Genomic DNA, 26,168 nt, shown 5'->3' with positions numbered 1-26,168 from the left:
CAAGAAACTGTCCATACGGTCCGGGTAAGGTCGTGTAAACACGACGAATTGCGAAATGATTGTTTGATTGTTTAGAAAATACTAGTATTACTCTTTGTTGATTTGTCTGGAGATTCGCTGTCTGCAAACGGAGAAACAACAGGCTCTCTCTTTGCAAGCAGCGAAGGATAGGTAACGCAGCCGTCGTGCCTATCTTTCTCCCCCCACTGATTAATTGTTTTGACCCCGAACTACTGTTCGCGGATTGTTTTCTGGAGATCCTCTGTCTGCAAACAGGAAAGAACAGGTTCCTCTTTGCAGATAGTGAAAGGGTAGGTAACGCAGACCTTTGCGGGCCTACTTATTCTCCCCACTGAATTATTTGATTGACCGAACGTTGACTATTCGATATTGGTTCATGAGGTATTCACTACCTGCAAACAACGTAGAATAGAAATATTCTGTCTAGTCTTTGCACGCAGTGATAAGATAGGCAGTGCTGACTTTTGTCCCCGTTGTGATCCGTCATGTCTGTCTTCTCCCCACTGATTGGTAGCCTGTTTAGCCCGGACCTTTTATTAGAGGTGGACCATCTAGCTCCGCTGGAAGGCACCCCTAATAAAGACATGTTCACAAAGTATGGATTAGTTACCATAGCCTATAGTAAGCTGTGGCACAAGTATACTAAAGAAAATCAAGAGAAACAGTGGCCACTGATAGGATCCTTCGATCTTGATAAAATAGAAACGTTAGAAATAGCCCTTTGTAGTAGTAAGACGACGCCTATTATGCTCGACAGTCTCGGTATGTGGCGCAAAGAAGCAATGCAACGAAAGAAAAGAGACGAAGTCAGAGTAGGTAAAGAAAAGCGACAGACAACCTTCCAAGCATCTGGTAGGCAAAATGAAGGGATAGCGGCAACACGGTTCCAAGGAGTAAACGCAGGAAGGGAACGGTGTAAAGGAATATACCTACAGGACAACCCCAAGACACAACGACCCGAAAGTAATCCCCCGACACTACGCGCAGGACGACCAGACTTAGGGCAAAACCAATGTGCTTTTTGTAAATATTCCGGGCACTGGAAAGCCCAATGCCCGACTCTACTGAACAAGGGTAAGAGCAGAGGGCCGGCAGAAATAACAGGCCGGCAGAAAGGGAAAAGGCGTGAGACAAAGATGAATCAGACTGGCACAGACAGGCCGGATAGAACCACCGCGTTCGATTACGCCCGATGGCACAGATTTCGCCAGACCAATTTCAGCGACATGTTTGAGTCCTCATAGATCGAACAACGCTAAGACGGGAAACCCAGTCTAGCTCTAAGTTACCCGGTGACGAACCCCGTACTACCGCTACTGTTCCCGAACACAAAAGCCACCCTTTCGGATAACATACAGAAACAATACACAGAGTAGTCTCGGACAGATTAGTATACATTCCATTAATGAGCTCAAACTCCGAGTGCAATGGGACTGATTACTCTCTGTTGCCCCCCCACTCTGTGAAAGGAAAAAAAGCAATTACAGGCCTGCATAGACAACCCCCCCCCCATTACCCAGACATGCCTGTCCAAACAAAATACCTACCCCCACTCCGGCAGTTCCCGAAATGCAGCAGGTCACCGGTCACGCCCATCCGGAAGGTGAAACACACAGCACGTGTGGGGCGGGGCCTACTGACAGCCATCGATCGAAAAGATCGCCAGTGGGATGTCCAGGAGGCACCACGGGCCCGGCTTGAAATGGCCTTCCCATCCTCTTCTTCCTGGGGCGGCGTCCCCCGGGCCACGAGTAGGGAGGGGGCGGATGCAGATGACCCCCTCCCTCGTATCTCCTGGTCCGGCCATCACAAATACCTCCGCTGAAGAATTGGTACAGGGTGGGCTGGGAAGGAGAGGCGACGCGAACGAGCCTCTCCCACCTCCCCAGGTAGGAGGTTTCCCAGCCCCGGCCCGGCGCCGAAATCCTCCAGCCGGGCGGCGGCCATACTTCCGCAGCACGGGACATAGAATGGCGGCGACCATACTTCCGCAGCACAGGACATAGGATGGCGGCGGCCATACTTCCGCAGCCCAGGACATGGAATGGCCAGCAACCATACTTGCGCAGCACAAGACATACGATGGCCCTCAAGTGTACTTGTGGAGCACGGGATGTGGGGTGGCCATCATGTATACCCATGAAAAGGGGCGGCGTGGGGTGCACTGGGAGAGGGAGGCGGCGCGAACGAGTCTCCCTCACCTCCCCAGGTGGAGGCGCCACAGTTGCACCCTAGCGCCCGAACCGAATGTCCTGCTCCTACGGCACGGTGTTCCATTTTTTCGCCCCAAGAAGTCTCTTCCACTCTTGCAGACACGACGAAGGGCGGCTGCTGCGGGGTCTCAAAATGGCGTCTGGGCCCCCCTGGAAGGCGGGTCTAGGCCGCTAGAGTAACTTTGACCAGCAATATAACTCGGACGCTTGCCCACCGGGGCACGAGCCCCCACCTCCGACAGCATCCCCACAGCCTTGAAGAATCTACAAAAGTCCCCGGAGCCCTCGGCCCCTGTAGGCTTCCGGTGAGGAACAACTGCCTTGATCGCTAACGAAATAACCACGACATAGCCACCCCTTCTGTTAGCGCAAGTCTTTTTGAACTGCCGAAAGGGACTCTGGTCCAACCGCCGGTTGTGGGAAACATTTTGTCCCTGATGCTACTTCCGGACTAACCCGGCCTCGCCCAAAATGGCGCCGGTGTCAATAGGAACTTACGAACACCTCGTGGTGTTTTTAGCTAATAAGACTTGATGTTCTGAGATATGTATATGATCCTTTGTACACTTGACGAAAAAGAGGGAGGGTTCACTTGGCGAACATGTAAAAGGATCCCGTTAAAATGTTGGTTTCAATGTACGATTTATTATGATATTATTGTAACTGATACATAACATCGCTTATGACACACGCCCACGGTATGCATATAGGAAATTTGATTGCAACTAGTCTGACTGTGCTTCCAATTATGAAATGAATGCCCCTTGATCCCTCACCTATTGATAGACGTTTTTAGTTTCTTGCAAATGGCTAAATAAACCCTTTTAAAATGTTTTTAATGCTGCAAAATAGCCCCCTACTGTACGCGCTTCAGCCATCGCCGTGTCCGGCCAAATACGATTGCACTCTCATATCTACATGCTGAACGATTGTGCAAATAAAGGTTTTCCAAACTATGAACAGGTATTGCATGCTTTTGTAAAATGTGGGATCAGCGGGAGAGTTTTTCTGTGCGCTCTGCTTTGTTCTCTTTTTAAGGTTATTGGAAGATGGTTGCTCAGTCCCGGATTGAGGATCGAATCTAAGGCACGATACTCTGCCTCCAGAAATGCGACTGGCTCAGGAACTAACGCATGGAGAAGGACCTCGACTTCTGAGGACGGGTAAAGTGAAGCGGTGTAAATGATAGAATGTTATAAAGGTATGGTACTCAAAGGTACTAAGGGAACAGGGTTGGCCGAAGAGCTGATATGCCTTAGGACATCACAGCGTTGGAAAAGATTTAAGGACCCCGATAGCTAGATACATCTACAAACTAGATACCTCGCACTAAGCGCCTCTGATTTTTAACGTTTCCCTACACACGGCCTATAATGCCACACTCGGACCGTCTCCCTCGTGAACAACCTATCGCTCGCCATCCTTGCCACACTGCCCGCCCCCCCTGACTCCAGAAACCAAGACCCCAGGGATTATATCCCGAGGAGATAAGACGAGTATGTGGTAAGTAAAGGACTTTCGTGCCCATGCATTTGATATGCTCGAATGTTGTCCCCCCCTCCCTTCCCCTCTTTTCCTCCCTCTACAGGTTACATTGGACTCACGACTGAGGTATGGTGAAGATCTGAAGCCTCGCCATGTCTGATACATGAAGCGGACTAACGCTGCAAGGTGGCACCTAAGGACACCCACAAACTACTCTTGTAACGAAAGAGCCAATAAGTTGTATGATATGATGAAACACGACCACCCCTAATCCGTGTTGCCTGAATGAGCACATGTCACGTATGTCTGAAACTATGAGAAAATGTTTTTTATGCGACTGAAGCATTGACTTAACTAGTCAAAGGACCGAGAGTGCGAGAAGTGCGACACAATGGTGCCTTTTACTCAATGCATGTCCCTTTGTACCCGGCCTAATGCTCGTCCGTCCCAAACTGCATGCTTTCGAAATTCTAACACAGACCCGTAATGTCTCAATGTTGTGTAATGCGCTGAATAGCCTATCTTAATACACGGCCACTCCCCATGTCGCACGTGTACTATTTAGCCTATTGTTGCTCTCTCTCTCTCTCTCTCTCTCTCTCTCTCTCTCTCTCTCTCTCTCTCTCTCTCTCTCTCTCTCCCCTCCACACTCTCACTCTTCCTAACGACTGGCACCTAATTGGCAAACCACCACCCCTGGTGCACCACCCAATTGGCTCCAAATACCGCAAGTATTTGCACAAATTTGTCTTAAATAAAATCACCTTGATGCCATGTTACTACCTCTCCTTTCTGCTAAATATTGATGAAACCTAGAATTGGCCAAAAAAGGAAAGGACAGGTAAGACGACTGAGGTTCCCTAATCTGACCCGTAATAAGGGAACTACATGTCAGTGGCTTCTATGATAAAATGCCTCAGGTAACGCGACCTTCCCCGTCCCGAATTGTCTCAATACCCAAACAGTAAAAGTGATCGAAGCATCCCCGTCTTCCCAGAACGCCCCCAGTTTTGTATCAGCTGCCCCGGACGAGAGTTTAAAAAAAAATATCCCTCACCCCCGGTTGTAAGAGATGGGTCGACTTACAACTGACACAGGCCAGCCGTTGTTCCTAGAAATGATTTGTTGATGAGCAAGCTACAGAGTTTAGAATTCGAGAAATGTCACTGAACGCTTACCAACTGAACTGTGGCCTTCTGCTAGATAACGCCCTCATGACACAAAGCAAGACGATAGTCCCTCACCCCAGTTTACTATGTTCCTAGTTGTTTTCCATAAAGACCCCGGTCACCCCAAGGATGAGTCGAATAGTTATCGCAAGCCCCCTGGTTTTTAATGAAGTAGTCAGGTTGTAAGAGACTATGTAGAAATTAGAATGATGTTTGCGAAGTTAAGATTAAACCGAAATGAAGAAATTGTTGCAGTAAACCCTGTTGAAAGTAAAATGTTTAGCTGAAAGATAGGATGCATTGATATAATGGAAAATTGTTTAGCCTATGTTCATTCCTCAGAAAGATACCTATCAGACCATGGTGATAGCACGTTGCACTTTTTCGTAAAATACAAAGCCCTGGAGAACGGTATAGCTTTGTAAGGCTCGTACTAGGAAAGTGGGTCTCTGCCAGAAGAACTGATGTGACTGTAATAAACAAATGCAATGAATAAGTATCAGATCTCGTACCACGACAATGAATGTAATACCAACAAACACCAAAGAAATAGTTACGAAGGAAAGTTATAGGAAATCCAGCAAACCCATCATCAATTATTTATATGTTGGTTGTAAACCCCAATGTAACGGATGTTTCTCAGTTGCTTGGAGTTGGGAGAGAAATAGACTTATGTGATTACCTTCCTCTGCCAATTCTCTAAAGACTGTCTTTTCAAACTCATTTAAGGGTACCACTGTCGGAGGAGAGAGAGACCGGATGTGGGAGCACGCGGCCTGACTGCAGATCGTGGAACATCTGCGACATTGGCCAAGGCGAGACCGCAACAGTAAGGAGTCGCAGGACGAGGCACTGTTTCCGACAAAATGAGAGGAAAGGGCTGACCTGATGCCCCTGCTCGATGATCAACATGTGCCGAAAAGTCCCCGCCCTCTGAACTCGGTCATGGGCCCGCCTACCTGAAGTTTTCCGTCCCCCTGGTCTGTTCCCGATCTGGCCCTGCTCCATCCCCTTTTCCTCCGACCTACCCTAAGGACTACTCACACACCCCTTCTTCCACCTGAACTCTTTGACAATCAACTCGAAAAAGAAAAACTGCGGTCAAATAGAATAGGGTTTTGTTGCAAACTAAAATGAAACTTGGGTGCCCTGTCTAAGGTACCCATGAAAGAATAGTTAGGACACAGGGCGAAAAAGGACCTTTTTGACCAGGAGAGCGAGGAAAAGGTCATGCCCTGCAACGCAGGACCTAGAATAGAGCTGGACTTAGCTCCACCGCCGGTGCTCAACAGTGCCAACAGAAGACGACAAAGAATGCTGAGAACTCACTAATGATGGTCCACGACAATAAGACTTCCCCTTCGAACAGTGACACCCCTGATTATCGTTTTTACTACGTCTCATTTCTCTCCCAACCACCATTGTATTGATTAATGCTCCAACCGAATACGAAATGAACTTACATATGTAATAACCTATCAGTTCATATTCCGAATGACTATAAGCATCTATGAAATATACCCAACGCTCTCACCACAGAATTGTTTTTGTCCGATATTGCATTACTATGACTTTCCTGCAACGAGCTTAACGATGGGCCCGCCTCCTAGGATGAAAGATTTTAAATGTAATGTTTACAGCTCCTTCACCTGGGTTCCTACTTCTTTACTCATGATCGCCACAGTAGACATGGATAGGAAATAGGCCAGCAAGATGTCTTGGGAATGTTAAAGGGAGGACTGTGGAAAATTAGTACGGTTTGGTAAACATTATCTGCGCCATCTTGCCTTCTCCCCTGATGCCACACTTTTTGTCGTGCGTTCCCGCCATTTTAGGTGCCTCGATCAGAACCACCTTCTGCACACCACTGACCCCCAGCACAGCTCTTCGCCCTCGCAAGCCCCCCCCCCCACGCACTGGCCACCCCCGCTCTCACATGCCCTGGGTCATAAACCCCTCTTCAGCGCAGCTCTGCCTCGAAATCCCATCCTGTTCCCAGCGCAACACCTCCCTTCATTCCTTTCATGGTCCCAGGCCCTTTGATACAAACCCCCTTTTCCTGTGTGCCCGTTTGTCTTCCCCGTTCCCAGGCCGCCACCTGGCTCTGCGGATACTGTTTATTGCCCCCCCCGTACAGTAGGAAGCTTCCCCCATTAAAGGACCCTCGGATTGATCAAAGCCCCCACCCTATGAGATCCGATCAACCCCACACATCCCGTGAATCGGCGGAATGTCCAGCTGCGCGATAATCATCACCTGTTGTGACCGGGGTGGGGACTTCAACTGTAAATGTGTGTGGGAATGGGCCTGAAGGGGAGATTCCGAGGATGTCCTTTCATACTTCAAAGCATTTGAAGAATGTGTTACTTGCAATAAAGATCAGAAACCTGTGTATAAGAGGCCAGGCCTCAGAGATGCGGTTAGAGCACCTCGTGACGATACTTGCTGTCCGAACTGATGTGTTCTCCTCCGGAGAGAATAAAACCTTGTTTCCTGCCTTCCAGTCTCCAGCGCCTGCCTCTTCATTGATTAATATTTTGTGGGTTAAAGAGGCGAAACCGCCGGGCAATACTTAAGGATCTTTGTTTATTGGTTGTCCCTGAACCCTTTTTCTACACCCTACCACTCTGTATCTCTAGTATTTATTTATTTAATAGTACCCTTACCTTCCTGTTGGTACTGTCCCACCTCCTATTGGTTCTCTAGCTTACCCTATCTTGTAAAATATACTCCCATTTACCTCACATCATGCCAGCCAGGATCAGCAATACCACTGCCTTTCATACCCTTAAGTCCTACACCCCTATCTAGCTGTGACCTTTATTTGCCCAACTCATAGTCTTACCTCGCCTTGCATACTTTGATCATACACTAGACCTCGTTTTAGAAGGCAGAGGCAAGTGTGCCAGGCCTCTCTAAACCTTGGATGGCACCCTACTTCCTGGTCCACCCACTGTCCATTCATAAGTGTAGGAGCAGCTCTCTGTTAGTTTTTAATGACTAGGGTACGCAGTGTTTGAAATGGAAAAATAGAACTGCAGGTACCCTGTACCAGAGTACCTTCTGGTTTCTAAGAAGTGCCGGTACTCACCAATTAAACGTATTACGTCTCTTGAGAAGTGCCGGTACACTCCCTCTCAAAATAAAAAAGTGCCGGTACTTAGTACTGGGCAGTACCAGCCCATTTAAAGCACTAAGGGTGCGCATTCAAGACCCATATCTCTGCCTAATTGTCTCGCTTGGAAGATAACTAGCAATGTCTGTGTGGAATAGTTGTGAAGTCAGCAGGTAGGGAAGCTGATGTTTTCACATCTTTTCCCACCCACAAATAAAGAGTATATTATAACTCTCCCACCACAATAAAATACACGGAATGCACCTCTCATCAGAAGCGAATGAAGATCTAAAGACAGTAAAATGACAGAAACAATCGGAAAAGAGTTAAAGGATGTGAAATAGCAGGACCAATATAAAAATAGTTAAAGACAGTTACATAACAGAACCAATCTGAACATAGGTTTTGCTTTCCTGGGAAAGGAAAACAACAATATAGAATCATGACAAGTATCTTATTAGTGCTTTATTTTCCTCCTACTGTGAAGCCATTCCTAACTTGCAGTGCTATATGAAAAATACATTAAACAGAAAGTGAACAACCTGAATGGTGTATCCTAGGCACTTGTTTCAATATACACAATATAGATCATTCTAATATTAATAGATTTAAATAGATTGATAGTCAAATCATTTCAATGTTTGAACAGAGCTTGTATAAACATTTGGGAAAGGGGGCTTATTTTGACAAATGTGCCCTATGCCTATTACATAGATCAGCAGTTCTTAACCTGTGGTCCAGAGACCACACAGGGTCAGTGATGACTACACAGGGGGTCCGCGACAGCCTTTCAAATAAATAATAGTAACAGATTAATAACGTTTATATAAATAAAGAAGCAAAATATAAATTTGAAAATGTTTACACGTTCTGTAAATGTGAAGGAATTGGAATTATGAGGATAAAAATTAAATTGACATCTTCAGATTGATTCATGGGGGCAGTCCAAATACATCCAACAGAATATACTATGGACAATGGGTGATCTTAATCCAAGTTATAAAAGCTCCAACCTTTCGATTAAAATTAAAATTTAGATTGATTTTGTATTTGTTTATGAATGGAACAAAATATTTCAGAAATTGTTTATTTGTTTGATGACTGCTTGTTTCTGTATTTTAATGTATTATTTTGCAGTTCAAATTATCAGAATTGCTTAAGAGTCCCAGAATTCAAATGATGACTCAGTTGGGGGTCGCCGAGTTCCAATATTGATTTAGTGGGGGTCCCCGGATTCTAGTAAGGATTAAGTGGAGGTACACAAAACTCAAAAGGTTACAAACCACTGACCTACATATACATGCCATAAGAACATATTTTCTAACCTCAAGAATGATGTATGTATAGGTACTGAGGGATGGCAAGTGGTTAAATGTACAATGGGAACACACTACAGCATATAAAATAACAGATTTTGAAGGCAAAGACACACATCTATTGAGATTTTCTAAAAAATAAAAACACTGAGGGGCCCATTAGGATGGTGGGCGGCTCGGTCCCGCCGGGCCGGCCGTAGCCACTGATGGCCCGGCGGGGGCGATCCGCCCGCCATACATACTTGAAAGACCCCTCGCCATATTAGTATGGCTGGGGGGTCCGCGGCAGACGGAAAGACTGTCCGCCGCTTTTCCGCCGGTCGACTCTTCGACCAGGCGCAAAAGGGGGATGATATGGTGGTAGTGTCTGCAAGACACTGCCATCCATATTAAGATGCAGGCGGAGAGCAGCCTTTCCATGGCGGTGTTGCCGCCATGGAAAGGCATGTGGATTCTGCTGTTGGGGGCCCGTTGTGGGCCCCAAAGGTGTTGGGGGGGTGCGGGGTGCATGGTTCCCCCCTCTCATTGCAATGCACTACGTGGCAGGCACCACGTGGTGCCTGCCATGTAGTGCATGGCAATGCTGTGCACAGTACTTTTACATTGTGAGTGGGTCTGCAGCCAGCAGATCCACCCACAATGTAAAAGGCCCAGGATGCACCCGCCAGTGTGTTGGGAGCATCCTAATGCCAATGGCGGGACTGCCGCAACTTTGGCGGTCGGTGGCTGGCTCCCTTGCGATGGCGGGCGGACTTTGTCCGCCTGCCATTGTAATAGCCCCTATACTAGCACTACACAAGTATCTTAGTTATTCTAGAATAATGCATGGACTTAAACTGTCAAATACTGGTGATCATTTACACCTAGCTAGTCAAGGATTCTGAATAGAACAATTATGTGTTATGTGGGAGCCTAAAATACCTGTATACAAGTCAATATCTAATTTCTTTATTACCGACAACTTGTGATGTTTGGTGTCACCTGTAATAAAGAAGTGACATAGCTGCTCAACTCAAACAACTTATTACAGTTGAGGTCTGACCTCATAAGGTCTGCTGCCAGAGCCAGCAGCTAATGGAAAAGGCAGGGGTTTAATTAAAGAGCAAAAACTAAACCTGGCTTTTCCTTCTTTTGGTCTGTTTTTCTAGCTCAACATTGGTAAGCAAAAAGGAGATATTTAATCCCTCTGCATGTTTCAACACATTCTGAGCTACAGTGTTTTTTAAATCTGACTCTTCAGCTAATTTAAAAAAAATATTTTTAAATAAATGTTTAAATGCTTTTATGGGAGTGTTTAATTTTGAACTACATATTCTACTTTTATTTTTCATGACTGGAAACAACCTATTTCTTTCATATGAAAGAGCAACACACCAAGGATTTAAATGTATGAGCGGCAATGGTAATAGTATGACCATGTATTATTAGGAATAAGGTACCCCCTGTCATACACTATAAGGAAATTGCAAGTCACCTTTGAGTTCTATGACCTTATAAAAAGAACTCAGCCTTCAGTGTTGTATTCTACAATCAATAGCAACTTCAAAAGTAAAATTTACTAATGGTGGGTGAAATCACATAATTTATTTTCTCAATTTCATGAACTGCAATAAAAAGTTCACAAAATTATGTTTTAGAGCAAAATGTGGTTTGCCGACCTCTCACTTTTTTTTTTAGGTGAGCATGCACTTCAAGTAAAAAGTCTCACTAGATACCATCAGGAGACCTCTTTTCCATCAGGAAATTTCTCTTGCCGATTTATTTTCCGTTTGAATGAACCTATCAGGCAAAAAAATGACACAGCATTGTGTAATGCAAAATTTCAAGTAATTTCGTGAATTTTGCTTAACATTAAATTTGGAAATTATCTGAATTTTAAAAGCTTTATAAAATTTCCCTCTGGTCTAGTTTATAAATCAAACAGCCCTGCTATCATATAACGCCATATGAAATTATTGTGACACGATAATCAACCACGAGGGAGAGAGATTTGTAAATGTAACCATAATTCCAGACAATATTAGGTTTTACACATTGTTTATAGTACCTTTTTTTGTTTTTAAAGGAAAACGGGCATTACAAATTGCATTGCATAATACTGCTCCATGCAGCCATTTGCTGTACTACTTTCTAGCATTAATACTTATTGGAACCCTTTATGTACAGGCATAATGCAATTTCAGTGAATTATGCATAATAAATAATTAGCAGTTATGACATAATTCCTGTGAAAAACAGGCTTTAAAACCATTTATGGTAAGTTGCGTTACCACAACAATCCATCTCGACACTTTAGGTACTTTAGGCATTCTCTGTGGCCAAAATATCCATACCTGTGGTTATCGCTGGGCATGGTGAAACCTACCGTTCACTGAACACAAGTACCCTGCAGCCGGTTAGGCACTGCCAGAGGCGGTGCCCACTTGACACTGGACATGGGCTGCACTGATGCTTTGCGATCCAGTCCTGCTACTCCTCACACACAATATGCCCCGTCTATTAGACCCAGCAATACTAAAAAATATGCCGGATTTGTCTTTTTAGACATGTCAAAATTGCGGTTGGTGTCTATATACAGGAGATCTCCTAGAAACCCTCTGCTTATTTTTGCCTCTCTCCCATGCATCCTCTTTGCAATCCACATGCTTGTTCACTGCTCCTGGATCCTTCATCCTGGAGCAAGCCCAGATGCAGGCTCCGCCCCACCACGCTCTATTCCTCTTCCAGCCTCACCACTTCTGCACTCCATGGTTTATTGTACACTATTCATTATTTAACCCACCACAACTTCCTTGTAGCTCCACCACCCACATTACTACATCGCCAACCCTCAGGCCCCTCTCAGACACAATCCCCGGTCTCCTGTATACAAGGTGCCCAGCAGCGACACGAGGACCCGGCCTCTAGTGATGGCCTACCTCGCGCCCGAAGTCCTACGACCCAACACCCTCCCCATGGAGAAACGGCGAGACCAAAGAGGCAACCGAGGACTCCTGGTATACCGGAGCTTCCCTGCCTGATGCCGGATGACCCCGGGGTCTGGAGCCTATGGAGGGGTAGGTGGCCCAGAGGGGAACGGCCGATCGGCCTGGAGCTCCCCTCTCCAGGGGGGCGCAAACTGCACCACGTGGCGCGGTGGGACAGGAGCTCCGGGGACAGCTGTGGTGCAGACGCCGATGACGAGTCCCGGCGCCTGGCCTTCTGAGAGACACAGGCCTCCACCCTTGACGGAGTCCTGTGGCCAACACTGGAGATTCGCCGCATGAGGCGACAGCACCTTTCCCCTGGACACCACCACAAAGTAAGGAGAGCGTACGCCTGGGGGGGACTGTGAAAGCATGCGGAGGGGACCAAGTGGGACGGAGTGCGCTGGGCAGGGACGCTCATGCACTGACCTGTCCCTCCCCTACGAAAAAAGCCCTTGGATCTACTGCACCAGTAAGCAGCACCCATGCTGGCCATACTCGAAGAGTAGTGAACTGCCGGACAGAGGCAGAGGCCCCCCCCTTCCCGGAGGCAACTACATCGGCACGGAGCAGACCCCCACAAGCCTGCGACCCACTGCCCACTGAAGGGTGGCAACCCAGGTAATAGCCTGTCAGGAATCACTGGCTGGACATACCATAATCCGGGGCCTACAGGACTGCCCCACAACTCATCAGCCGAGTTGCCTTGCCTGGCGCAAGCTCCCACGGATGACCCAAAGACAGCACTTGCGCTGTAGCACCTCAACGCAAGTCGCAGCAACCAAACGATTTGGCCTGGTTCTAACGGGGTGCCTAGCAGTGCGCCACTGCAGAGAACCTCCTCTCAACGCTCTCAGTCCCTGAGCCAAAGCAGCGCCGCTGCTCTGGAGCCTGCTCCCAGCACTCGCCACTCAACAGACTGACTACACCCGGACCACCTCCCAGCTTCGCCTTGCAACCCCCCAGGAACCAACGAGGCCCTGGACTATGTCCACTACGAGGGCGAAAAAAGAAAAATCATTAAAAGACCCGTTCGCTCGCCAACAGAACCCATCCACCATGGTGCACTCCGCCTGGGGCGGGGGGGGGGGGCTCAACGTCTGGGAACACGGGGGCCAGGGAAAGGAGCCTATAACTCAGGCTTTCTTGAAGTCCCTCTTCGCAGCCCTAAGGGAGGATTTGCAGAAGGTGAAGAAAGATCTCACCTCCGAAGTAAAAGACATTCGCAGGGACATGGATGGTATCGGGAGAGGGTCTCTACTCTGGAGGATAGAGGAGACAATAGAGACATTCAACTGTCTAGCCTTCAACAGGAAGTGGTACGACTACAGGATTAGCACCTTGACTTACAGCTTCACCTAGAAGACCTGGAGAACCGCTCTCGGAGACATCTCAGGACACCGTTTGGTAACAGTGCGCTCTATAAATGTTATAAATAAATAAATAAAGTGTGCATCCGGGAAGTGAAAGCTACAGCAGACACTAATGATCTATTCACCTTCTCTAGGGAGCTCTTTAATCACATTCTTGGTGCCTCGCCCGATGCTCCCATCAAATTAGACTGGGCCCATAGAGTTGGGCCTCCTCAGACAGGCAACGCTCCACCTGCAGATATTCTTGCCTGCGTGCATGATTTCAGGACCAAGGAGGAGATCTTAAACAAGGCCAGAGCCATGCACCCAATCTTCTTCTGGGGGTAGACCCCAGTGCTATTCCAGGACCTGGCTCTCCTCACCCTTCATCATAGAGGCCAGTTCAGACCCGTTACGGACTACCTCTGCCAGCAGGGTGTCCCCTACTCATGGGGCCATCCATTCATACTCATATTCAAGCACAACGGAAAACTGACACAGCTGCGCTCCCTCACAGAAGTCCGCCAGTTGTTAGGAATTCTACCCCCGTCCAAGGAAGATGAGCGTCGCAGTGCAGGCACCGATCCGGAGGTCGCCCCATCAGGCTGGAGACGACAAGGCCAATTACAATGAAGCAGGCGGCCTGATCAGATTGAGATTGCCAAAGGCCAACAGGCAGTCCTTGAATTTATGTCAGAAACTTCCACACAGCCCACGACAGAAGACATATGAGTGGGTCGGCTGACTTCGCTCTCTATCACTGCTTCTGGGGTGGGCGCGGGCGGGACGGGAGCTCAGACACTTGGTCACAACATGGACCCCACACTGACCCTTCTCGGGTCATCCAGCGATGACAGACTTTACTCCTTAACTCTACTTCAATTTTGTAGTTTTGCATTTGATTCCTTGTTCCTTTTTTTTTAACTTTGTTTATGGGATCCCTTGACCATCCACTCGCCTAATCACACAGACACCTACCTCGGCCTCCTCCCTGCTCCACTGGCTAGACCACTGCAACGCTGGAGGCCATTTGTGCACCTAGCTATTGCGGTTGCTGACGTCACATCCACATAGATGCCACCCACCACTCTTAAAATCCTCACCCAAAATGTGTGGGGACTCAACAATCCGGTCAAACGCAGGGCGGTCCTTTCCTACCTCGATAATACCAAAGCTAACATATGCCTCCTACAGATGACGCATCTCTTGTCAAAAGACTGCCACTGCCTCAAATCCCGCATGTTCCTGATCCAAATGTTTTTATCAGGCCCAGCTAAATCGGCCGGGGTAGCTATCACGGTCTCCCGCACATTTCAGGGAAAAATCCACCAGAAAGAGGCCGAAATCAAAGGGAGGCTGTTCGCCTATCTATTCACGTTAGGTGGCCTGACATTCACTATTGGGTCGATATATGCCCCTAACAAAGGGCAAGATAAATGTATACATGCAGCACTCACTGAGGCCACAGCTACAGCTGAGTGCCGAATACTATTGGGTGGGGATCTGAATCGTCATATCGGACAGATCGTGCCAGCGCACAGGCCAGACGGGAGCGCTTTCAGCAGCAGGGTTAGCTCGACTACAAGACCTAGACCTAAAGGATCTGTGGCGTTGCTCCCACCCCCACAGCTGTGAATATTCCTTTTATTCAAGTGCTCACAAAACATATGCTAGGCTCGACTATTTCTTGGGTACGTCACCCCTGCACACACTCCTGACTACTGCCGAAATAGGGGTTGCCTCACTCTCAAACCACGCACCAGTAATAGCTACCTTCACACTTCCTCCTCTACAATGCCCTACCCATCACTGGTGCCTGCGCGACACTCTCCTACACCGCAAAGATGTCATAGAGCAGGTACAACATGCCATTAAAGATTACCTCTCACACAACTCCAATCAGGACACCTCCCTCGCGACACAATCGGCAGAGCGCACTCCCCTGATAGCTTTATTAGGTTACACCAAACTCATCCCAAAACCATACCACCGATATCTCACCATTGCTCTGTTGCTGGCCAAATGCCGAGTGGCTTGTAGATTGGGTAGGGGAGGAGCGCCAAAGTTCAAAGAATGGCTTAATGACTTACTATCCTGCCAGGAACAATTAACTAACTATGCCGTAACACTTCCCCTGGCATCACAGCCTAAGGATATTTGGGACCCTCTCAAAAGCTATCTTCTACCGCATCAACCAGATACCCCAACTGACACTCGGGAGGTAGCGATGCCATAGTGGTGTTCACATTAAGAGGGTATGGGGTGTGGGTGGGGCATATGTCGGACTGCCCACTTCATCTTGCCTCCCTCCATGACAAGCCCAGTGACATGTTGCATTGTATAATACACCAGTACTGTGATGTTCATGTCAGGCCCTATTGTGATGATAGTTTCTTCAATTCATGTGTAATCAATGCCAAAATCACAGGTTTATTTTTGCTGTAAGACTTGCCTCGATGTGCGGTGACTAGTAAGAGGACAATTATGCTATCTTGGACTGAACTACTACCTCCTCATACTGGAAATCGTTTTTTCTGAGAGAAGAAGGCATTATCTATATTCTTCAATACTGTGTCTGTTATTGTATGTTAATGATTGTAATGTACTATTTCACTGACTAAACACTAATAAACACAATTTTTTCACAAAAAAACCTCTCTGACCCCAAACCCTATACTTTATTCCAGTGGTCACCAATTCATGGAGCTGTCAGAGCAGATCCACCTACCAGATGACTGCACAGTGGGTTACATCATTGGGAGAAAACTGGGGGTACGCCTGCAGCGGAGCCCCCTCTTCCACTCCCACCTTGAGGACCTGCCGCAGATCCCCACAACCCAGCTGGCAAAGCAGGTGAGATGGGTGGGGTTGAGGGTTGATGGGAGAGAGGACAGTGTGAGAGAAGGAGAAAGAGAGACGAGAGACGAATGGAGAGAGAAAACCTGTTTACTGCCTCACAGTCTGCATATTATAGTGGCTTTGTGCTCCGTATTTTGTTTGTTTTTTCTAGTTATTTTCATTTGAAAAAGGTGTCAAGCAGGCTTTGAATTGTTATGTAATACAGAGATTGCTTGACAGTTTAATTTGTTTTTAAATGTCCGTTTGCATAACATTTGGCATAGGTTTAGAATGTTTAGTTTACTCTTTTGTATTTTTTTATTTATGCAAGTATGTCAATTGAGGGCTCAGTTAAAAAAGGGTTTAAAAAGTGCTTGTTTTGTGATATGTGCCCTATTGTAATGAATTCACATGAAACATTGCAAACATTTGGCATCTTTAGCCTTTGTGGATGGCAGCCTTCGTGTAGATCGTGTAGATCCATCATGGGATTGAGGGAGGAGGTTTTGTGCTAACAATGTTGGTGCTAATAACTTTGCTGATGTTCATGAATATGTATAAGATTTGGTAGGCTATTAGCATGCAGCGCCAACGGGGCGGGGGTTCAAAGTTAAAAGGGAAGGGGGTAAAAAAAATCATTGATTTGCTAACAACTTTGGTGCAGTTTCATGGTTGTATCAGACACTTGGCAGATGTTTAGCTTATTACTAGTTCTTTAAGTGTCATGCAAATTCATCAGTTGGGCAACAGATAAGGGGGTATTTAGAAAAAACATACATTTTCTGGGGTACTATTTAATAACAGTTCCATGAGGTGTATAGGCTGTTAAAAAGCTAAGCCACAATCCGAGATTTCTCGTTTCAATTATACTAAGTAGGGGGGAGCGAAAAAGCTGGGGTGGAGGGAAAGTTTGAAAATAACTTAGTTGCCCTTTCATAGATCTGCATTAAAAGAAATGTAACTAAGAACAGGTCAAATGAAGTGTGACCTTTGTTACTAAGACTATGCCCTTAAGCATATAACCAAAATTCACATCTAGTCCTCCCAGTGTTGGCCATTCTGATCATTGTATTCCTGGTTGTATTGTATTCTAGGTGTTCTTATATAGCTCAAGCTGCCACCCTACGGGTATCCTGGCGCTCTGGTATAAGGACACAACCGTCAAGTGAAAGGGCGAAGAGACTAAACAGAGAGGAGTCCTGGTGATCTTAAACTACCTGGTGGACCTCCGTCATCTGACTCACAGCCTCCTAGTACTCCTCCTCCTTCTCCCCCTCCCACTAGCATTCCTTACCCTGGCTATTCCGGTCATCTTGGTCCATTTGGTTTTCTTGGTCTTGGTCGCCTTGGACCTGATCTTCTCCCTCAGGGTGATCCTGGGTCTTTTGGTTCTCCTTTTGGCACTCCTCCATCTATTCATTTTTCTGTCCCCTTTGAGCTATAGACCCTGGTCATTTTTTATCTTGATTCTCCAGTTCTCCATCCCGCTGATGCTACTGTCCTGGCCATTTTGGTAATCCCAATGCTGGTAGTCCAAGTCTTTCTGGGCCTCCTCCTCTTGGTCTTTCTGGTCCTCCTGGCCCTGCTGGTTCTCCTCTCCACAGTCTGTCCTGTTTCGAGTCCTCCTGTTACTCCTCATCTTGGTTGTTCTGGTCCTGGTCTTCTGGGAAGTAATGGTCCTCCTTGGTCTGGTCCTCGAGGACCTAGTCCGTTAGTCCTGGCCCTTCTGATTCTCTACTCCTGATTCTCCTCGTAGTCCTAGTTCTTATGGTAGCTTGCAGGTTTTTAGTCTCCCAACTGGTCTGTCTCCTCCTCCTGACCATCTTGCTCCTCTTCCATCATTTCCTAGACTGCTCCATCTTTTCCTAGACCTCTTACTCCTTCCACGGTCATGTATCACCTGGTTATAGCTATCCTAGTGGTCCTGGTCTCTTCCAGGTGGTTCTGGTCCTCCTCCTTGTCGTCCTCTTTCCGGTCTTTCTTCTCCAGACTTCCTGGCTGCCCTCTACCTCTCAAGCTTTCTGGTCCTTCTTGCCCTGGTTCTCAGGTACTTGTCCTAAACCTACTCCTTGGCCTCCTGCTACGCCTGGTTAATTCCTTCCTCCTTCTTCTCCTGGTCCTATGCCTGGTCCTTCCTCCTTGTTTTGGTCTTCTAGGCCCTCTTTCTCCTGGTGATTCTGACTCTCCTGGTAATTTCTACCTTCCTTCTCATGGTCACTAACCTTCTACTGTCACTTCTATTCCTGGTCTTTGCAAAGCAATCTGTTTAAAGGAGGGGTGAGCGTGGACCGAGTGATGGTAAATAGAGGTGTAGAGTATATGCAGAATGAGAGTGGTGTCGGGACAGAGTACAGAGGTGATTTAGAAATATTCTCCATTAGCCGATGGATGGCATTATTTTGTATAAAGTTGGAGTGATTGTAGGAACCTCACAGGTGTGGTAGCGTAGGAAAGGATGCAGAAGGACTGTTAAGAGGTATTTGGATTTCTGAAGTAGCATTGATGAATAAATATTGTTTCAGAGTCACAGTTGTTTTTGCAAGTTTTTGAAGCATGTTAAGTCGTCAGTAACCTGATTTTAATGGGGAGTTTGTTCCAGAGTTTTGCTCCAACCACTTTCAGTGTTTTGCCTCCGAATCTTGATAGTCTCCATTTTGGCACAATCAGTTTGCACTTGGAGGTGAAGCGTAAAGCAGTTGATGTTTTATGGAGCCTGCAGAGGTCTCATAGGAATCTGGGCGTTTATGTATTGATGACTTTCACATAAGACAGAGGACTCTGTGTTGTATTTGTTTTTCAACGGTTAGTCAAAATAATTGTGCCCTAAAGGAGGAAACATATTTTTTTCCTTCTGTTCAAAAATGTTCCTCTCTAAATTTGGAAACTTTAATAAAAGCGAATGAATACATTTGTGAATTTGAATTTCACATGTACCATGGAGGTGGCCAGAACCACAGGGCAGGGGCACTAAAACCGTACGGGACTAGCCATAGTATTCCAGCAAAATATTGGCACGAATATTAACAGAAATATTATGAAGTCAAAATATAATTGGAAAGAATATTGCAGGTAAGTATATCTTTTTTTCTAGCTTTTATATATTTTATTTAAATATAGTTGTACATAATGTCTTTTTAAAATTAGTTTGTTTAGTTTTATTAGTTTTTGTGTTACAAGGTAGTACTTTCACGTTAAGTATGTTGAATTCTTTTTAGTGTAGTTTCGTTTTTTATGATTTGGTAATAGGTTTTAAGGTTTTTTATTTTATTTATATTCTTTTGGTCAGGTTTTTGGGTTTCTAGGGGAATAGGGTGTGACTTTTTAAAATATTTTTTAATTGATTATAATTCTTCCCTATCAGTTTCGATTTGTTCATTTGATGATCTATTATGTAAATTAATGTTTATAATTATTTACTAAATATTTTGTAATATATAGTAATGCATGTATTAATTGTTGATTGGTTAATTAGATAATTGCTTTTGATAATTTAATTGCTATTAATAATTTGGATATTAATTATCTTAAGTCTTAGGTTTTTTGAAGAATATTTTTATATTGGTATTATTTGTTATATTTTGAGAGAGTGTGAAGTGTTTACATTGATTTTTTACTTCATATAAGCTTTTAATATATTGTATGTCTAATTTTGTACATTTTATGATTTAGTATTTTTAGTTTTTAATTATTTATATTAATCATATACTGATTAAAGTATTATTTTTTATGTGTGATAGGGAATATATTTTATATGTCCTTGTTTGTGTGTGTATTTTAATTATTACTATTTTAGGGTTGGAAAACATTAACCCCTCGTATGCACATGATGGCTCCCGGCTGTCATGAGTCACCGTGGGCGTGTGCTCACGACAGCCAGGGGCCGTCCGAATCCCGCCCAAATTGTCAATTGCCCGCACAGCGCGAAAATTTGTGGCGAATGCAAGGGGTTAATCTGAGTTTTCCAAAGTCCAACATTTTCCCTACTTTTACTCACGTTTGAGTGGGAATAGTAAATCACACCCCTCCAAATTCGAGACTTTCTCTTGTTGTTGCTGAGGCTGGAGTGGCAATAGCAAATGTAACCCCTCCAAAGTCCAACATTTCCCCGCTGTTGCTTACATTTATTTATAAAATTTCTAGAGCGCACAAATACCTTCCGGTGTCTCGGCGCTAGAGTTCGTCAAGATTGCAGAGGGCTCCTACAAGACTTATTGGTTGAAAAGCCACGTTTTAATGTGCTTCCAGAATATAAATAAGGAAGAGCTTGATTTAATATTAAGGGGGAGCTCATTCCACAGTTTGGAGGCAGCAACTGTGAAGCGTTTGTCGCCCCATGTTGCTTTCTTAGTGCGTGGAATATCAAGTAGCTGAGATGCCGCAGAGCGTAAGGAACGATTGGGTTTATAGAGAGTGATGGATTTTTTTAAAAAGTCCGGTCCAGTATTGTTCAATGTTTTATAAATGATGCACAAGGCCTTAAACTTTGTGCGGCTTCTGACAGGCAGCCAATGAAGTTGGCGAATGATGGGAGATATATATGAGAATTTGGGTGTACCGGTTAAAATTCTTGCAGCAGCGTTTTGCACTAGTTGTAGTTTATTCATAACTTGTTCCTGTGCATTCAGCAATAGTCCGTTACAATAATCAATCTTTGAAAGGACTAGCGTAGACATTAGGGTTTTGCCTGAGTTTGGAGATAGGAAAGGGAGAAGTTTCTTTACCATTCTCAAGGTAAAAAAGTACGCTGAAACCACTGCGTTAGCATGGCTGTGGAAGGTAAGCTTATTATCGAATAGAACTCCGAGGTTCCTAACTTTTGACACCGGGAGAGGCGGATCTCCCAGCTCTGCTGGCCACCAGACTGGTGACCAAGACGGGGTCAAGTCACCAAAAAGCATGACCTCCGTCTTGTCGGAGTTTAATTTTAAGCAGTTCTGGTCCATCAGGTGCAGATCGCTCTCATTCCTTCCTGGAAGTTAGCGGCCACTGCAGCTCCGTTTCTGTGAATAGCCAGGACTAATTGAGTGTCATCGGCGTATGATGTTATTCCAATGCCGAATGACTTGATCACCCTCGCTAAGTCCGATACATAGATATTAAAGAGCGTCGGACTTAGCGAGGAGCCCTGAGGAACTCCACAATGCAAGGTGAAATCAGGCGAGTAGTAGCTACCCATTTTTACAGACTGTTCTCTGTCTGATAAAAAAGATGCCAGAAGAGTCTTAGCTTTGCCTTGGATGCCCATGGCATCGACACGGTCGATCAAGATGTTGTGATCGACCGCGTCGAAGGCAGCCGATAGATCTAAGAGTATTAAGATTGCTGTACCGCCTTGGTCCAGAATTATTCTGACTTCTTCGGTTGCTTTTATCAAAGCGGTCTCGGTGCCGTGACCCTTTCTAAACCCAAATTGGGTATCATCTAGTAGGTTGTTGTTATCAATAAAGCTTGAGAGCTGTAAATTAATTGCCTTCTCGAATACCTTAGAAGGATATGTAAGCGAGGCAATGGGTCGATAGCTTTTTAGCTCTGCTGGATTTAGTGTTGATTTTTTTAGAAGGGGCTTCACGATGACTTTCTTCCAGACTTTAGGGTAATCACCTGTCTGGAACATCGTGTTGCAAATATGGGTAAGCACCGGGGCTACCTGATCGGATGCTAGTTTAAGAATGCTTGGGGGGCAAGGGTCCATAGGAGATCCTGATTTGACCGCATTCATAATTTCCTCTATAGACACCTGAGGGAGTGAAGAGAATGTTTCCAGGGTTGGCCTGGTAGATATATGAGGAGCAACTGGGCCAGCTATAATATCAGAAGTTTTTTTTGTGAAGTTATTAAAAATGTCTGTGACCTTTCCTTTAAAAAAATCCGCAATTTCATTGCAGAAGGCTTGAGAAGGTTCTATGGAGTCAGGAACCGTAGGGTTGGATAGCTTTTTTACCACCTGGAATAACTGTTTGCTCGAATTTTGAGCTGATTCTATTTATGTGGTATAGAAATTACATTTTTCCTTAGTAATAAGTTTTTTATAGTTATGTAGGGCTGTCTTATATCTCTCTCTATCGTTATTGTCGTAATTCCTACGCCAACGTCTCTCTAGGTTACGACATCGTTGTCTCTCGAGCCTTAGTAGTTCGGAGAACCAAGGAGCAGAAGGTTTATTGCGGTTAGGCTGCAGTTTTTTGACAGGTGCCACATAATCTAGTGCATTATTCAGCCAGCGCACATAGTTATTGGATGCTTCACCTGGGTCATTTGAATCTTTGAATTTAGTGGCTTTAAGTACATTATTAAAGACCTGGTGGTTAATATTTTTCCAGTCACGACATTTGATCTGTGAGCGTGCAGAGAGCGCGCAGTATTTGCGTTTCCTGATTAGTATAGAGAATATGACTGCCGAGTGATCAGTCCAGGTGAGTGGAATCACAGTAGGTTGATTCATAAAGGAGTTGTTAGTGAATAATCCGTCCAAGGTATGACCAGCTTGGTGAGTGGCTGAGGAGACTCGTTGTTCCAAGCCTGCAGCCTGAAAGTCAGAGATAATCTTGATGGAATCTTTATCAGCATGATTTTCTAGATGAAAATTGAAATCACCCAGTATTGTATATTCTGTATAGGCAGCTACTGGTTCTAATAGAGGATTGAGAGCTTCTAAGAAAGATGTGCGTGAGGTGGGAGGTCGGTAAAGTAATGTTCCCTTAAAGGTTTGAGTAGGCGAAAGTGTAAAGGTGAAACATAAGGCTTCCATGGAATCATGGATCATTGGCTCAGTTTTTAGAGCCAGGTTAATACGATGTATGATAGCTAGACCACCCCCTCTTTTTCCAGAGGATCTATCTAGTCGGGTGACATAATAGCCATCAGGAGTGGCTATTTTGAAATTCGGGCCAGAAGTAGAGTCTGCCCAGGTCTCTGTAATAAACAGGATGTCTAAATTTTGAGTGGCTATAAGTTCAGCTACCTCATCCCTGTGTTTGACAAGGGAGCGGGCATTTATAAGAGCACAATGTATATATTCTTCAGGGATTAGTGGGAACCTAGGGGCAGCTAGATTAGAGTGAGGAAGAGTAGATTTAAAAGCGCAGTTTAGACAAGGATTAGTAGGTAGATTGGCCAGAGAGTCTGCACAAAAATGGGAACATCGTTTATCAGTTAAAGTCTTGCCAATACACAAAAGTTGAGATCGGGTGTAAGTTATTACCTTTGGAGTGGATACAGTAAAGTCGCCACTTTAAAGTCCAATACGTTCCCTACTGTTGCTTACTTTGGGATTCATTCTATTTATTGGTACAGCCAAAGCACCTTATGACACAGCATGTCGCCTACAACCCCTCGGTGGTGGCTGCGTTCTGGTTTTATTCCATGTCAGCTGCCTACAATCCTGGGACCAGGAGTGTGATATAGACTGAATTTTATTAAAGAGAAAAGAACGAAGGTGAACAATAACTCCCCCCTCCCCCATCAATCCCTTCAAGCTTATGAGAAAATAATCAATGTAGCAATCAAATACTAAGGCAAAAAAGTGTATATGCCACAGGGTAACTGGTTTGGGTAGGCTAAACTTCAGGGGGAAGGAGAAAGAAAGGATGTGTATGAAAGGGCCAAATTTACAAAAGAAGGATGGTCCCTGGGTGACTGCTAGAGAGAGCTTCTTCATCCCTAGGAGGAACCACAATTTGTGCAGCCAAGCGATGTGATCCGGTGTCTAATCCTCGCCCCATAGTGAGAGTATTATCTGGTGGGTTGCGTTTAAAGCAAGAGCCATCTGTCTTCCTTTGATGGAGTGAAAGGGATACGTCAGGGGTTTCGGGAGCCCCAAGAGAGTGTAAGCTGGGAGTCTTGGGATAGTAGTGTGGAAAGCTGAATCAATATCATCCAAGACCTTTTCTCAATATCTGGTGAGCTTGGGACAGTGCTAAAGAAGATAAAGCATAGTCCCAGCGCTTACACAGCCCCTCCAGCAATCCCCAGAGCGATCCCTATTTCACTTATGAAGACTCATCTGAGTATAATACCAATAAGAAGCAATTTTGTAGGCTGTTTCAGTGCTAGCCATAGTATGAACAGTATGATACACCCGGCAGTATATATCATCCCAATCTTTAGCGGAAAGAGGTCTTGCCTATCTTGGCCTCCCATCTCTGCTGGCCCAGAGACTTGGACTGTGGCCCACCCTTCCCCAACAGTGCATAGATTACGGCTATTAGGTGCTTATCATCCATCTTGAGGAACAGCCATCTCTCAAATGGGGTCATCAGTTATCCCGCACCTTGTCGCGTCTCTGAGCACGTCACCCAGTGGCGTAATTGCAGATATCAGACATGGTCAGTGTCAGTCGGAATAATTGGATTTGAGTTGCTCAACAGGGGTAGGTCCGTTCAAGTTGAAAAAGCATCTCAGTCACTTACAGCCCCGTCAATCCACCTGGAAAACCTGCTCTGGGACTACCCAGGGCAAACTCAGGGTTAGTGAAAAGAGGAGCCATTGGTGAGGGGAAGATGGTTAGGCCAGACTTTATTGCTACCACATCCTAAACTTTGGCAAAGAGTACAGCCCTCATTCTCTAAGTTGACAAGGAAGTCACAACTCCTTCTTTAACTGTGTTCCCGCCACTGCCTGGTCCATAAAGGCCCAGTGCATTTCCAGACGAATTCTTTTCCATTCCAACAAAAGCCTCCACTGGCAGCCTGATAATATCGAAGCTACTGGGGCACCACTAGTCCCCCTTCTTGCTTAGAGCAATAGATGAGATGTTTATGGAGGCTGGGTTTCTCCCCATATAAGTGTACTAATGTCCAGCTGAAGAGAACGAATTGCTTTGGGCGGAGGGGGTCAGAGGTAAAGTCAGGAAAATATAGAGAATGTCGTGGAATATGGGCATCTTGACTGCCACAACCGATCCCATCCAAGAGAGAAGTAGGCGATTCCATATCGAGAGATCTTTACGAATCTGAGTGGCATGGGACCCACAGTTAACAGCAAGGGTCATGGGTAAAGTTTGCATCAAAGAAATGCCTAGGTACGGAATTCCCTCTGAGGACCATTCAAAGGGAAACTGAGATCTCAAGACCAGCTCACTCATAGGGGCAACCGAGAGGTTGAAGATCTGCAACTTTTGCATATTAACCCTGAGCCCAGACACCAACCCGGATGTCTGGAGCTCTGCAACCAAAGCCTGTAGTGAAGTCAAAGGCTCCGTAACTGAGAAGATGACGTCACTGGCATAGAGACTAATCAGGTGGTGATGGGACCCAAATGGGATCCCCATTACAGTTGGGTAATCCCAAAGCCGATGTGGCAGGGACTCATTCACAGAGCTAAAAGAACCAGCGATGACGGGTATCCCTGACCAGTGCCCTGAGAGATAGAAAAATGATGGCTCTGAACTCCGTTAACTCTAACCAATGCTCTTGGTGCGCTATATATACTCAGAATCCAGTTCCCTAGTCTCTTGTCAATGCCAAACAATTTCAATGTGTCGAAAAGGTAAAGCCAATGTATCCGGTCAAACGCCTTCTCGGCATCTGTAGAAAGCAGCAAATCTTTGTTACGTGACCGGTGCACGTTGTCTATAAGGGGGCATAGACGCTTAGTGTTGTCTGCGCACTGGAGAGAGGGAATAAAACCTGATTGGTCTGGTTCTATAAGGCCCGGCATAAGGAGATTGAGACGATGTGCCAAGACGTTCGCAAA

The 26,168-nt window shown here is 45.6% G+C and overlaps 1 protein-coding gene across 1 annotated transcript in view; it reads left to right on the top strand.

Moving 5' to 3' along the window:
• Positions 1–26,168, top strand: part of MFNG (MFNG O-fucosylpeptide 3-beta-N-acetylglucosaminyltransferase) — a 144,906-nt gene that overhangs the window by 98,118 nt on the left and 20,620 nt on the right. Inside the window, exon 6 of the mRNA XM_078657839.1 lies at positions 16,325–16,490. Coding sequence (XP_078513965.1) covers positions 16,325–16,490 — 166 coding nt within the window. The remainder of the gene's footprint in view (positions 1–16,324; positions 16,491–26,168) is intronic.

The sequence above is a fragment of the Lissotriton helveticus genome, chromosome 1_1, assembly GCF_964261635.1.
Source record: "Lissotriton helveticus chromosome 1_1, aLisHel1.1, whole genome shotgun sequence".
Classification (NCBI taxonomy): Eukaryota; Metazoa; Chordata; class Amphibia; order Caudata; family Salamandridae; genus Lissotriton; species Lissotriton helveticus.
Note: the sequence above shows the minus strand (reverse complement) of the source record. Positions and strands in the feature narration are given on the sequence as shown.